The 15,003-nt window shown below is 43.3% G+C and overlaps 1 protein-coding gene across 2 annotated transcripts in view; it reads left to right on the forward strand.

Moving 5' to 3' along the window:
• RELL2 (RELT like 2) overlaps window positions 1-15,003 on the forward strand; it is a 117,761-nt gene that overhangs the window by 28,793 nt on the left and 73,965 nt on the right. For both annotated transcript variants that reach the window (XM_040344950.1, XM_040344949.1), the window contains exon 2: window positions 13,751-13,961. In XM_040344950.1, the coding sequence (XP_040200884.1) occupies window positions 13,757-13,961 (205 nt within the window). In that variant the 5' untranslated portion in view covers window positions 13,751-13,756. The remainder of the gene's footprint in view (window positions 1-13,750; window positions 13,962-15,003) is intronic.

Genomic DNA, 15,003 nt, shown 5'->3' on the forward strand with positions numbered 1-15,003 from the left:
TACTAATGACAGAACATGCTACGACAGAACATGCTACGACAGAGACGTGACGCTGACAGAGACGTGACGCTAACAGAGACGTGACGCTGACAGAATCGCTATGACAGAACATGCTATGACAGGAAACATGATACTGGCATAACCGTTACGACAAAAACACGCTGCTGACAAAAACGCTATGACAGAAACATACTCCTGACAGAACACGCAGCTGACCGAAACACTGACAGAACAGGCTATGACAGAAGACTAAATACTGACCGAAACGCTATGACAGAAACATACTGCTGACAGAACCGCTACAACAGAAACATACTGCTGACAGAACCGCTAAGACAGAAACATACTACTGACAGAACCGATATGACAGAAACATACTACTGACAGAACCATACTACTGACAGAACCGCTATGACAGAAACATACTACTGACAGAACCGCTATGACAGAAACATACTACTGACAGAACCGCTATGACAAAAACAAACTGCTGACAGAACCGCTATGACAGAAACATACTACTGACAGAACCGCTATGACAGAAACATACTACTGACAGAAACGCTGTGCCATGAACAACGTGAGGCAAGAACATGCAATGACACCCCACCAACCGCCCCCCTTGCTGGACTGCACCCCCCTCCTCTTGAACCATGACCCCAAGGAGCCTGACTATCATGCAAGACCCTGCCCCTCCCTCCGGACAGCCAATGCGTACCTGTCCGGAGACTGAGCAAACTGGGGGGGGCGGGAGGAACGGGCGGGCGGTCTCCATGGAGCCCTGCACCACGTGGACGACACCGTGGGTGCACGGAGGAGTGAGAGGGAGAACGGATGGCCCCCCTCTCACAGAATATGCCCGGAGGAGCGGGAGGGTGGATGGAGGGACCCCCACACAGTGTGAGCCAGAGAGGAGAAGCGGGCGGCCCCCACAATGCTGGCAAGTACCTGGCTGAAATGGGTGGACAGTCCCCCCTGATGGTGCCCGCCACAACTACAGAAGTTGTAGAAGTAAGAAGGAGCCATGGAGGAGTGGGAGCCTTCCCACTTAGCAGTTTATATTTACTAAAATAATTGAGACCACATATATTGAATACAGGGTCCTGGGTTTAGTAACACTTTAAATGCAATACAAATTTTATTGGATACAAAAAAGACAGTTCATAAATATTATATATATCAAATAATACAATGTTACTCTAACCCATAAAAACATCTAAAATTCCAAAAAAGTTCACATGAATCCCCAAATGTCAGTAAGTAACAAGACACAAATACAGTGGGGCAAAAAAGTATTTAGTCAGCCACCAATTGTGCAAGTTCTCCCACTTAAAAAGATGAGAGAGGCCTGTAATTGTCATCATAGGTATACCTAAACTATGAGAGGTAAAATGTGGAAACAAATCCAGACAATCACATTGTCTGATTTGGAAAGAATGTATTTGTTGTTTACATCCCTTGTAATAGAAAAAAAGAGCTCTGGGGTCAAAAAGACCTCAGATCATCTAACATATATACTTAAAAGCAATAAAAAAAATATGTCTTTAAAAAAAATGAAAATGATCTCTAAGGCCGTTGGGTGAAAGTGACGTTTGACGTTGCTCTGGTTCTCCAAAGGCATAGAGAAGGGCACGATGGCCCCCACTCGACTTCCTGCCCATCAGGCCACAGGACAAAATAATCCACAACGCTTCCAACAGCTCCTGTAAGTGCCAGAGACCACCAGAACGTAGCCGGGGAGGGGGGGGCATCTCTCCCGCTGACCATAAAAGTGATCTTGTGGTGAATCCGCTGCTGAGACCACTTTTATGTGAAAGCGGACCGCCTGCTGTTTAAAAAGATCCCAGGGTTATGGCAGCTATCCGGAAATGAGGTCTGGAAGTGTGCATTCTGTGCATTAAGATAAAAACCCCGGCTCCACTCGCGGTCACGCCCTGTGCCGCCTCCTAGCCTTTATGCGAGAGGAGCTCGGTATATGTCGGCGGCGTTCAAACACACCGCAGGAAGCGGGGATCGACTCAGAAACAGCGCGCTATAGGCAGATAAAGTTACTGAGAGTAGAGAGACATGCTGTTTCTAATCACTAGAAACAGCAGATCTCTCTCCTCTCCCTGACAGAATGGGATCTATCTGTTTACATTGACATTGGGCCCCCCCCCCCCCCCGGGCACGTGCATCAGCTCCTATGTCACGCGCCTGCTAATGCTTTTTAAAGGGCTGATGTACAGCTACGGCGATTTGCCCAGAAGAGCCAACCTGCCACGGTATAACTACGGCGGCTAATTGGCTAGTGGTTAAAGCATGTTATACAGCACAGTGCTTGTGCTGTGTGATTTGGCCCCCTGTAACAACTGTAATACCTGGTTGATTCTGCCAGTTTCTGCCCTCCCCTCTGTAAACTGACCACGGTGTATCAGGGCTGCTGAGCCCTGACACCATGGTCAGTTTACGTGCCTCCGTCATCTGCAGCTCTCCTCTCTGCTCCTGTGTCCTCCCCCCTCCTCTCTCTGTCTGTCAGCTCTGTGTGTGAGCCACCCCTCCCCTCCCATTCTATCACTGTTCCGAGCAGCTCACACATTACTGCTCCCAATCACTGCCAGCCCCACTGCTAGGATTACATAAGGTATATACTATATGCCATTTTCCAAAATTCTTCTTATAAATACCGTTTTTTTTTATCCCCGATCAGCGGTCATTTGACCGGCCGGCGCTGTCTTCCTCTGATGTTTGTATGACAGAAGGAGATCATGTGACCGCCCGACAGATGTCAGAGGGAATGCTCAGTCCCTCCCCCTGTAATACATACATACATCAGAGAAAGACAGTGCCGGGCCCCCCAGCGATGTGACCGACGCCTCTCTGGTGGTCATCCGATCTGCTATATTGGAGATCTCCCCCCTCACCTCCTGTGTGTCCCGTCTATAGGTTTCCTCCAAACGGAGGTTGAGGGTCTCAATGTCAGACCGGGTGGGAGGGCTGCAATGTCGGACTGGGTAGGTAAGGCTTGCAGTAGTGCCCCAATGTCCTGATCCATTATGTTGGTATCCAATGGTTGGTGGGAGGACATTGCGTCTGGAAGTTGGTCCTGTAATGCCAGCAGGGAGTGTACGAGTAAGGCGGGGGTATTAGTTGAAAGAGAGCCAGCATCATAAGCTTGGGCCCTCTGTGCGGCTCCGCGTGTCAGGTCTCGTGGTGCTGCAGCTCTGGCTCCAGGGGCGATCTCCTGAAAGAGTTTAAAGTAACGGTGGATTTCGCCCGTGGTCTTGCCAGTGGGGGTCCCCTTCATTGCTGCTCTTTTGGCTGAGTTCATACCGAATTTGAGATGTCTTTTTGCCGCTAATTGAGGGTTGGGGTTAGGAGCTTTAGAGAAAAGCAGCTTCACTCTGCCATGTCCAGGCAACGCCCCTGTGTAATGTTTTTTTAAGTCAAACTACTTGGATCTTGTTAAAGCTGAGCTCCACCCAAAGGGGGAAGCTCCACTTGTTTGCAACTTCCACTGCCACATTCGGCACTTTTTGGAGGGGGGCGGGTACTTAGTTTTGACAGGTACCTGCTCCCACTTCCTGCTCCGATCTGCGCTGCGATCTATGATGACGTTCGTCCCCTCCAACCCCCACTGCAGCCTTCTGGGACACATACAGGTCCCTGAAGAATGCAAGACCATTCAGAAAGCAGGTTCTTTCCCTGGTTTTGCATACAATGTATCTTGGTACTTGATGAACACTGCATTTCAGTGAGCTAGTGGACTATAGTTATAGTGCAATATAGGTGCCAAGGATATTAGTAACACATTTTTACTTTATTGTGTTAGGTTATGTACTAAAACTAGAGAGTGCAAAGTCTGGTACAGCTCTGCATAGAAACCAATCAGCTTCCAGGTTTTATTGTAAAAGCTTAATTTAACAAGCTGACATTAGAAGCTGATTGGCTACCATACACAGCTGACAGGCTGACCGACACAAGCACGCTATGAGCCACAGAGTTTTTTTACATTCTTTGATGCCTGTTTTACCTGTCTGTTTGTAAGTACCATACAATACATTTATATGGATTTTACATACAGGCTTCACTATTTGCTGTTTTTTCTCTGCATTTTATGATCATATATGTGGTGATGAGCGCAATGCATGCTTTTTGGACCTTCCGTAACATTTGAGATGTCTTTCCATCATTGATGCTGCCTGTGGATTATCGTCCTCACCTGTATATTCTGCTGAAGTGCGACAGCCACTGACCTGCACGTTATTTGATTACATGCCCATAACTAATTTGGTTCTGGTAAGCGGATTGTTTGCACGGTGGTGTGGTGTTTTTTTCCGTATCTGCACATTAAATCTTCGGTGGAGGTCCTATATCTTCATTCCATTGATGAACATATTTTTCACTGACTTTTTACATTGTTTATTTGAATATAGATTTTGTGGACTTTATATCACATACATTGTATATTTGGATTAATTCTCCTTCTTATATTGTTTTTGTTTGCTTATCTACAAACTGTGCTAGCTGCTCTGCACTTTTTTACTTTTAAGTAAGCGCAGATATTTGTTCACCCGTTTTTTTTTACCATACACAGCTGCACCAGATTTTGAGTGCACAAGTTTTAGTAAATCTCCACTTGCAGGGGTAAGGTTGGTCATAGCTCTCTGTCGACACTTAGAAACCTCAAATCAAGCCAGTCTGTTTGCCAAGTCCATATCTCTATAAATACCCACAGTGTTAAACTATAGCCAACTGCCCTAAGAAACACCACTGCCTTTAAAACAAAAACATGCCGAATGAACCTGCTGAACTGGTGCGTTGCCCTTAATTATCAGAGATAGTACACACATCTCACTCACTAAACTGCAGTTTCCTTGCCTCATCATCCCTAAGCATACCCTTGGCTACACAGTGGGAGCATTGGTATGAACATGGATTGCATTATCTGTCCATGCTTTTGTTGCAGTCTAATCTCACCACACTGATGGAAAATTGTGCCATTGTGGTTAATAGACTTTGCTCAACAACTGCTTTCATAGCTAATTGAATTAAAAATATGTTTAAAATGGCCATATGCATTATTGAAAGACAAATGCTTAAGGAACGTGTTATTTTTACAACTGTGCAATTATCTGTGGAAAATTACAATTGTGAACAGTAAATACACTCTGCTGCGGCTTAGGCAGCTAAATTTTTTTGTCTCTGTATTATACATTAAACAGATGGCTTAGATATACAACTGAGCTAAATTTTTCAGATAAAACACAGAATGTCCCTTACAAAAAAAAAAGAACAAATACATTTCACATACTTAAGCTATAAAAAAACTTTGGTTCCCTGCTGATTTCTAGCTTTGTCTTACCATATGTTGAATACATTAATAAAGAAAGAAAGCCATCCCAGAGGATGATTCTTGCAGGTTAGGACCCAACTATAAGCAGGTAATAAAAAAATGGCTTTTATAGAATATATATAAAAAATAATCAATCAACTTTTTGAGGTATTCATTTTGTGTGGGGTGGGGGTTCCTACCTTCAATTTGCTAGAGAGGCCAAAGCTCACTGAGTGAACGTCTTATGGGAAAGAACTTGTGTGAGGAACTCTTGGGTTTGGGTGGCTTTGGAAGGCTGATGAGTAATATCTGTGGATTGCAATGTTTTTTAACCACTTGCTTACTGGGCAGTGGGCACACATACCACCCTCCTGCCCAGGTGAAATTTCAGCTTCCGGCACTGCGTCGCTTTAACTAACAATTGCGCGGTCATGCGACGTGGCTCCCAAACAAAATTGACGTCCTTTTTTCCCCACAAGTAGAGCTTTCTTTTGGTGGTATTTGATCACCTCTGCGTTTTTTTTTTTTTTTTTGCGCTATAGACAAAAAAGAGCAACAATTTTGAAAAAAAAATACAATATTTTTTACTTGTTGCTATAATAAATAGCCCAATTAAAAAAAAAAAAAATTGTCAGTTTAGGCCGGTACATATTCTTCTACATATTTTTGGTAAAAAAATAAAAAAAAAATCGCAATAAGCGACTGGTTTGCGCAAAAGTTATAGCGCCTACAAAATAGGGGACAGAATTATTATTTTTTATTATTGCGACATTATGGCGGACACTTTTGACACATTTTTGGCACAATTCACATTTATACTGCGATCAGTGCTATAAATATGCACTAATTACTGTATAAATGTGACTGGCATTGAAGGAGTTAACACTAGGGGGTGAGGAAGGGGTTAAATGTGTACCCTGCATAGTGTTCTAACTGTGGGGGAGGGGGACTGACTGGGGAGGTGACCGATCTGTGTCCCTATGTACAAGAGACACAGATCGGTCTCCTCTCTCCCTGACAGGACGCTGTCTCTGTGCGAGCCGACAATGAGAGATGATCTCATATGTTTACATTTGAGATCATCTCTCATTGGCCACACAGATTGCATAGCAAACGGCCACTCTGATTGGCCATTCACTGCGATCTGTGATTTGCTGTGTCCAAAGGACACGACCAGCACAGAATTTCCCCGCTGCGCACTCGGGAACGAGCAAAGGGGCGGACGTCACTTGACGTCCTCCTGGATTTTCAGGTCTGCGCTGAAGCCATCATTCGGCTATAGCGCGGGCCTCAAGAAGTTAATAAGCTTCAACAATCAGACTTACAGTATATTAATATAATGTTTGGTATTTATCACCTTTATTGTTACTTTTAATCCACTTGACCTAATCCGATTCTCCAAGGTGGCAGAATAAGCAGTTCAGTTTAGACTGTTCATGGATTTAAGCTGTGGAATCTAAAAGTTTCCTTACCATAGTATGTTGTGTTTAAAATGTAAAGGTTCCTTTTAAATTGATATACCATATAAGAAGCTCTCCAGGGGTAATCCATTTGCAAAGGTTCTTATTACTTTATGTGGAACATACATAACAAAACTCTCCAGGATCCACCCACAGACTTTATCCTAGATCAGTAAAAGCGCATCAGCCCCAAAGTCTTGATTTCTTACCATTTGTCTATTTCTCCTAACAAAGGCAACAAGGACAAGGTTGCATTTACAGTACTTGCAGTGCATCAGAGCACAAGGCCAACACCTGATATATGACAACCAGTGGGTTCTGTCAGTCATTGGCTTTTTGTGTATCTCTGAGGCCCCGTACACACGACCGAGTTTCTCGGCAGAATTCAGCCAGAAACTCGATCGGAGCTGAATTCTGCCGAGAAACCTGGCCGTGTTTACACTTACGGCCGAGGAAGCCGACGAGTTCCTAGTCGAGCCAAATAGAGAACATGTTCTCTATTTCCTCGTTGTTCAATGAGGAAAGTTGGCTCGCCGAGATCCTCGGCGGCTTCACACAGAACTCCACGAGCAAAACAATGAGTTTTGCCGGTCGAATTCCTTGGACGTGTGTACGGGGCCTTAGACATGAGTGTTGAGATTTTATCACAACTAAATTTGGCTTTCACATATACAAAGGTCCATAGTTAACATTAGTTTTCTCAGCTTGAGTGACCATAGACCAAACAAAGGACACACCAGCCTAGTGCGTTACTTTTAAAAATCCTTTATTAGTGTAAAAAAAAAATTAAGTGATATACTCACAAATCAACATAAGTATAAACTTGTCAGAAAAAACTTTCTTAAACCTCTCAAAACGTCTCATCACGTAGAGGGACAATCTGGGTCCTAAAGGTTAATGCGTTTTGAGGGACTTACCCTCCTCCTCAGAGGGCTTTATTGCACTAGGCTGCTGCACCCTTTGTTTGCTTTATGGTTGCAGTATGTGTAAACTACCCCAGTCTTGAGAGGGCACTAAAGCGTAGCATATTCGTGCAAACCAGATTGACATACTTACTGCCTGCAACAATTGAGAGCCACGTCTAATGCCGCGTACACACGGTCGCTTTTTGTGATGAAAAAAAAAAAGATTTTTTTAAAAACGTCATTTAAAATGACCGTGTGTGGGGAAAACGTCGTTGTATGTCTTCTGAAAAACGACAAAAAAAAAAATCGAACATGCTTAAATTTTTTATGTCGTTTTTCAAAATGACGTTTTTTGTGTCATAAAAAATGATCGTGTGTGGGCTAAAACGACATTTTAAACAACGTTTTAAACCCGCGCATGCTCAGAAGCAAGTTATGAGACGGGAGCTTGAATGGAACAGAGTGCCGTCGTACGTGTTGTACGTAACCGCGCTTTGTTAGAGCATTTTGAAAAAACGATGGTGTGTAGGCAAGGTAGTTTTTTTAAATGAAGTTTGAAAAACGTTGTTTTGTTTCATGATAAAAAACGTTGTTTTATCTCATCACAAAAAACGACCTTGTGTACGCATCATAAGTGCAGGAGGCTGTTTGTGTGTTCTCAGCTTGAGTGTACAGTTATCTGTTTGTTCTACATTATGGACAGTTTCTCAAACTGAGGTTGGTCCTTAGCTACAATTTAAAGCTATGCCATAGGAAGCAATGTGGGTAGTGGATGGGCACAACAAGCTCTATGCCTCATACAGAAGACCGGTTTTCCCGTCGAGAAAACTGCCATGAGAGCTTTTGTGTATATGCTCCATCGCAGTTTTACCGACAGGAAAACTGTCAGAAAAAAAAGAGAACCAGCTTTGTTTTTTTTTTCCCCGGGATTCCCGTCTGTCTTTTTCCCGGCAGTTTTCCTATGTGAAAAACTGCGATGGAGCATGCACACGGCCGGGACTCCCGACCAAAGCTCCATCGCAGTTTTCCTGTCTGGAAAACCTCTCATGTGTAGGGGAAAAACTTACCGAGCAGGTTCTCGGTTTTCCCCTCGGAATTCCCGGCGGACTTTTTACCGCCGGGAATCCCGTACATGTGTACTGGGCATTATAGTACTAAGTATAGCAATGTGCTTTCTTGCATGTGCAAGGCATCATCAATGACATTTGCTGATAAAAGGCCCACTTCTCCCCTACATTTTCACTATATTGTAAATTGCTAGGGTGCCGTGCCATTCTAGTCAGCTGCTGGCAAACTCTACAAGAGAAACCAGATAGATGAAGTAGTCATTCCACTGTGCCATCTTCCGGAGACCTTTGTTTGGATTGGGTAAGGAAGGGCAGAAATATTTGAAGACAAGGAAGCCATTTTGACCAGCGTGTGTTGTACCACATTTGGAACAGAATAGTAAGAACTGTAAATGAAAATTTCAAGGAAAGTAGCACAAAAATTACAAAGTTATAAAGTTTTGTGAGCCATTGTAGAAATATTAAGCCAGCAAGAAGAGGAACAAAACAATAACAGTTAGCCCCATCCACCGATAAAATTAAGAAATGGATGTAGAACTAGTATGGTCCATAACATACAGTATTTGACCTAATTAATTATAGTCTGCAGACCAGAGAACTTTGGGAACCACTGATTATAGAAAGATGTAATGACAGCAGCAGTTTTCCTGATTTTAGATAGCAGGTGAGCAGATTTTGAAGTTGGTTGGAGTTAACCTTTGCATGAGACTCTGAAGAATACAATGTCCTCGTTGACAAAGCATATTCCAGCTACGCTGTCATTAAATAATTATTCTCTGAATACATTTTCTTTTTTTGTGCGTAGACACAATATGGATTATGAAACACTCCATTCTTCTCCAGCGGAAATACATAATTTGGTGGTTAACATCCGCAGCAGAGAGGGATAATGCGAATGAGCAGGGGAAACCTTTGAAGTCTTTCTCGTTTTATGTGAACAATAGTTTATGGCTGAGAATCATAAAACATTTTGTGCTGCATTCATTAAATGGGTCAGCGATGATTCTTCAAGCTATTTTTAAAATGGTCGGGTTAAGGTTTGGAAAGATAGATGTAGATATAATTGTTCTGTAGAATAAGTGTCACCTTTGTTCAGGTCAAAAATTCTGTTCTTGAAAGGAAGGGGATACAAATCAATTTTTTCCTGTCTGCAAAATTTGTGAGATTTCACTTCCTGTCTTAGAAAAGTGCGTAAATCTCTCTGAAGTGAAATGAAATCCTCTATTAGACAGTTGTCACTGGAACTGTTGTGGCCGTTGGAAGATTTCTCCTGACCTTCGTGTAACAGAATGACCCATGACACCCAGAGACTTTTGAAGGATGAGGGGTACTCCTGTGCCAGCGTCACTAATGACTCTTGGGTCTAGGGTCATCCTGTGCCCCTTTTGGGCATAGGGTGATTGGGAAATATTAATTATAAATTACATGAGATGGGACATTACTGATAATTCATGTGCAGGATATCTTGAGATATTACAAGTGGTTATTCTGACCCCACCAGGTCAGTGGAGTGTTTTCATTCAATGTGAGGACACATGCTTTTAAGGTGTTAATTGGGGCTGCTCCTAGACATTCCATTGTGAGATACTAATTCAGTCCATAAAGATCAGATGTCTAGCTTTTAGGTGTTAAGTCAGCCTGGCTCCTAAGACCTCTCATTATGTATGCTAATACTGTTTTATATGTGGAATGTGACTTGTCAAGCTGTAGTAATTAACCCCTCTAATGCAGAGATGGGACGTCTGGGGGATAATTAACTCAACTGAATGTCATTGTCTAAAAGAATGTGATTGAAGCCCCATTGTGTGATGTGTGGGTGGAGAGTTCTTTGTCCCTGTGATTAACTGAAACATGTTGTACTGTATATATAAGAAAGCTAAGAAACCATTAAAATAGTTCATACATTTTGAAACCAGTATCAGAGCTGTGTGAGTCTCGGTTATTCTGGGGAATGGAATGGATCGTGTCTGTTGGACGGTTGGAGTCTCAGAAAAGCTGTCATGGTTGATGGAATGGGGATATCGTAAACAGTGGTGACCGTTACACTCCAGTTATGGAGAAAACTGTAAAATTTTGGAATTCCTAAAAAAAGAGTATGCTGTTGACCATAGGCAGCGCAGGGGGTGTGCCTGGGCACACTCTAATCACTATGTGTGGTGCCAATTCCCCCTACTGCCCGGGCTCCCCCCTTGTTGGCCCCCCGCCCTGCAGTGCTGCTGGCTTCACTCTTTTCTTCTCCCCCCAGCTGCAGTGGGGGATGTTTCAGGATAGAGAGCAAATATGTAATTTGGACCAACAGAGGAGGAAGCTTCCCAGCAATAAAAACCAAACATAGCGTATAACCCTTCCACACTGCATCCATAACGTCCACATTTTTGATTAGAGGCACACTTCTTAAGTGATTGCTAGCAATTATTTCCACTCGTGCAAAGTTCTAACACTTAATGTGGTTGTAAAGGCTGAAGATTTTTACCCTTCTATTCTATGCATGAAGGTAAAAAACCTTCTGTGTGCAGCACCCCCCAAACTTTACCTAAACTCCCTCCGATCTAGCGATGTTCACAATAGCCTCGGTTGTCCCAGGACTCTCCCTCCTCATTGGCTGAGACAACAGCGAGAACCCATTTGCTCCCACTTCTGTCAATTACAGTCAGTGAGCCAATGAGGAGAGAGTGGGGGGCAGGGCCGAGCCGCAGCTCTATGTGTCTTATGGACGCATAGAGCAGTGGCTCGGGAGCAAGCAAACAGCGGTGCCCCCAGGGCAAATTGCTTTCTCTGGGGGCACTGCTTGAGGGGGAAGAGCCAGGAGTGCTGGCAGAGTACCCAAAAAGAAGAGAGCTGCTCTGTGCGAAACCACTGCACAAAGCAGGTAAATATACAATTTGTATTTTATTTTTTTAAACAAACCTTTAATACCACTTTAAAGCGGTATTAAACCCAAAACCAAAAATGTTATATGTATTGCAGCTTACCAATCATTAGATGTGGTGGCTGCATCAGTTCTCTTTTTGTAGGCTTTTCCCCTCTATTTTCACCTGCCCATTAACGCACTTGCTGTATTAGAGTAACTTTAGGCTTCATTCAGACGAGGCGACTCCATCACTACGGAGTCCGCCAGCTCAGCGGGAGATCTTTCCGCTGATCTCCGCTGAGCTGGCGGATGACAGGTTCCTCTCTGCTCACTGAGCAGGGAGGGGCTTGTTGAGCGCCGCTGTATCCTATGGAGAGATCTGATGAAAACGGACATCATTTCCGTTATTCATCAGATCTCACCCGATCCGATATGGACGGATGGTGATAGCCATAAGCTGATTTTAGCAGATGGGATTGGGTCGGATGTCAGCGGACATGTCATCGCTGACATCCAATGCTCCAGGCTTGCATGTAGCTTCCGTTTAGGTCCGCCGAGAAAAATGACAGGCGGACCTGAGTCCGACCGTGTGAAAGGGGCCTAGCTCTGCATGAAGGAACACAGGGGGCTCCATTAATCATCAGCATTGTCAGTCTGGGGGGAGAGGAGTGTTAGATGTACTTACAATTTAGATATACTAACAAATGAAGCCAAAACACCAACTAATACTGTATAAGCACTTACCAGAACTATAAGAAAAGCTGACCATAGTAAGCACCACCACCAGTGTTAAATGGTTTATCCCTGTAACTGATACATTTTCAAGAGAGCTTGTTCTTCTAAAAAATAACAGATGAAAATAGAAAAAAAATCCTAAAAAAGAAAACGAACACAGCCATCAAGTCCGATGGAATTTTTTCATTGGATATTCCGATCATGTGTGGGCCCCATCTGACTTTTTTCCGTTGGAGTTTAGAAATAGAACATGTTTTATTTTTTTCCGATGGATATTCCGATCATCTGTGTGGAACTCCAACTGAGAAAAAAACATGCAATCTCAGAATCAAGTCGACGCATGCTCGGAAGCATTGAACTTAATTTTTCTCAGCTCGTCGTAGTGTTTTACGTCACCATACCGTGTGTATGAAAGACAGCTTGAACGGAATTCCACTGGATTTTATCCCATTGGAAATTCCGATCGTGTGTACAGGGCATTAGTGTTTAAGGTGCAGTATAATAAATGTTTGCTTTTTGGTTTAATACTGCTTTAACCCACCTGTCCATGAAATATCTAGAACATTAAAAACACTTCGAACATCATCCAACAAATGAATAAAAATATAATAATACTGCTGGGGGTTCTTATAACAAGCATCTTTTGTTTTTTTTAGTTTATGTTTCATTTTTTTTTTTTTTTACATTTTGCTTTATGTAAACCAAGGATGCCCAAGCTTTTGAAGAGCAAGGGCCACGTAAGTGACTTGGTAACCGGTCGTGGGCCACAATGAGTGGAGCGGGCGGATGACAGGTCTGTGTCCACTCTGCATATCGAAAGCAGACACAGCCCACTCTACGCTATGGGCCCTTCGATCTGATCCACCCATGCGGAAGGGGATGGAGCCTCTTCTGTTTTTTTTTTTGCTGATCAATTGGAGGTAGGCGGGGCATCTGCTGATCAGTTTGAAAGCAGCCCAGTAACCACTGCAGAACAGATATGCCCACATTTGGTATCACTTCGTCTGTGACAGGAGGCGATGCTATACAGGAAGCAGCAGCTTATGCGGCTCTGCTCTGCAGCTGCTTTCTCTACCACCGGCTTTATTCACAACACTGATGCTCTCGGATGATGGATCGGCAATCTGCGATCTGGGCTTGCCAACCAGCCATCACAGAGCAGAAGGTCGCGGGCCACATCAGAGGGCTCCGCGGGCCACATGTGGCCCCTGAGCCACTGGTTGGGCACCCATGATGTAAACCAAACAATGAACATCTCTTCTTGCACACTTTTGGTCTTTTAACCTTACCACTGAAATGTTGTTCTATTTGTTTATTAAAAATGTCAGCAAAAAGGTTGTATCGCCCGTTTTTTTTGTCCTGACCTCTGATCCTATAAGTGCTCCTTTTCAAAAGACTATTTGCTTTTCATTTTACAGATCAACATGGTAGAGCACCAGACAGAGGATGAGAAACTACATCAACAGCAGAACCCTTATATGCTCTTCCTGCTGGTTTTAGTCTTCTTCCTCACAGGACTTGTTGGTTTTCTGATCTGCCATATCCTGAAGAAGAAAGGCTATCGATGTCGGACATCACCAGAAGAGCTGGACCCCGAGATGAAGGAAGATTTGAGCAGAGACCAAGAACGTAAGTATGACACATGGATATCTACACTATTATTATTTTGTTACAATGTTTACAGGGCAGTCCAGGACTCAGACTAGCTTAAAACATGTAGCTTTGTATAAACATGAGTATGACCTCTTGCACACTGCGCATTGAAAATGCTCAGTACCGCATATATATTTTTTTTCACTGATCTAAATTTAAGCCCATTGTTTACAATATGACGGTACACAGAAGCGCCTAAGCAAGTGCTATGTTTTTAACAGTAGAGAAAAAAAGCAAAACAGTTATTTTGTACCAAATACACCCAACATAAATGCCCAAAAATACATCCAAAAATGCTAATGCTCAAAACATCAGTACTGTGTTCAAGAGGCCTATGTCTGAATGGATTTAGTCATACTTTGGGTGAGGATAGAACATACCCTACATTTTAAAGTTACATTTTACAATACTGGGAATTATAGCATTTGAAAATTATTCATTACTTCCAGTTACCCTAGAAAGAGAAGCTCAATTGACCCTATAAGCCTGTTTTCATACTGTAGATACATTTTTTTTTTTTTAGCTTTAGAGCTGGTTCACACTGGGGCGACTTGGGATCCGACTTGAAGTTGTCCCAAGTTGCGCTGTTGAGAAAATCAATGGAAGTGAATGAGAGCCGTCTTAATGTACACTACTGAAGTCGCTCCAACTTCAGAAAAGGTTCCTGTACTACTTCAATCCGACTTCTAGGCGACTTGTACCCATTGATTTCAATGGAAGTTGCCTCCAAAGTCAGATCACTGTCTTAACTGAAGCAACAATACAGGAAAAGAAAATTGTTTTCTCAGGCAAACCCCTCCCTCCCACAGAGCTGATTGTTGTTTGATTGGCCACTGGAAAGCCTCCTGTCCTGGAGGCGACTTGAATTTCTCTTGTACTGTCCTGGAGGGAACTTGAAGTTGCCTGATGATTCATACTCATGTCGTGTCCAAGTTTCTTCCCAAAGTCGCGCTGGAAGTCGTGTTGCCTCTGTGTGAATGGGCTCTTAGGGAGATCAGAAACCAGCAAATTCTTCCAA

This window comes from Rana temporaria, chromosome 3 (genome assembly GCF_905171775.1).
Source record: "Rana temporaria chromosome 3, aRanTem1.1, whole genome shotgun sequence".
Taxonomy (NCBI): domain Eukaryota; kingdom Metazoa; phylum Chordata; class Amphibia; order Anura; family Ranidae; genus Rana; species Rana temporaria.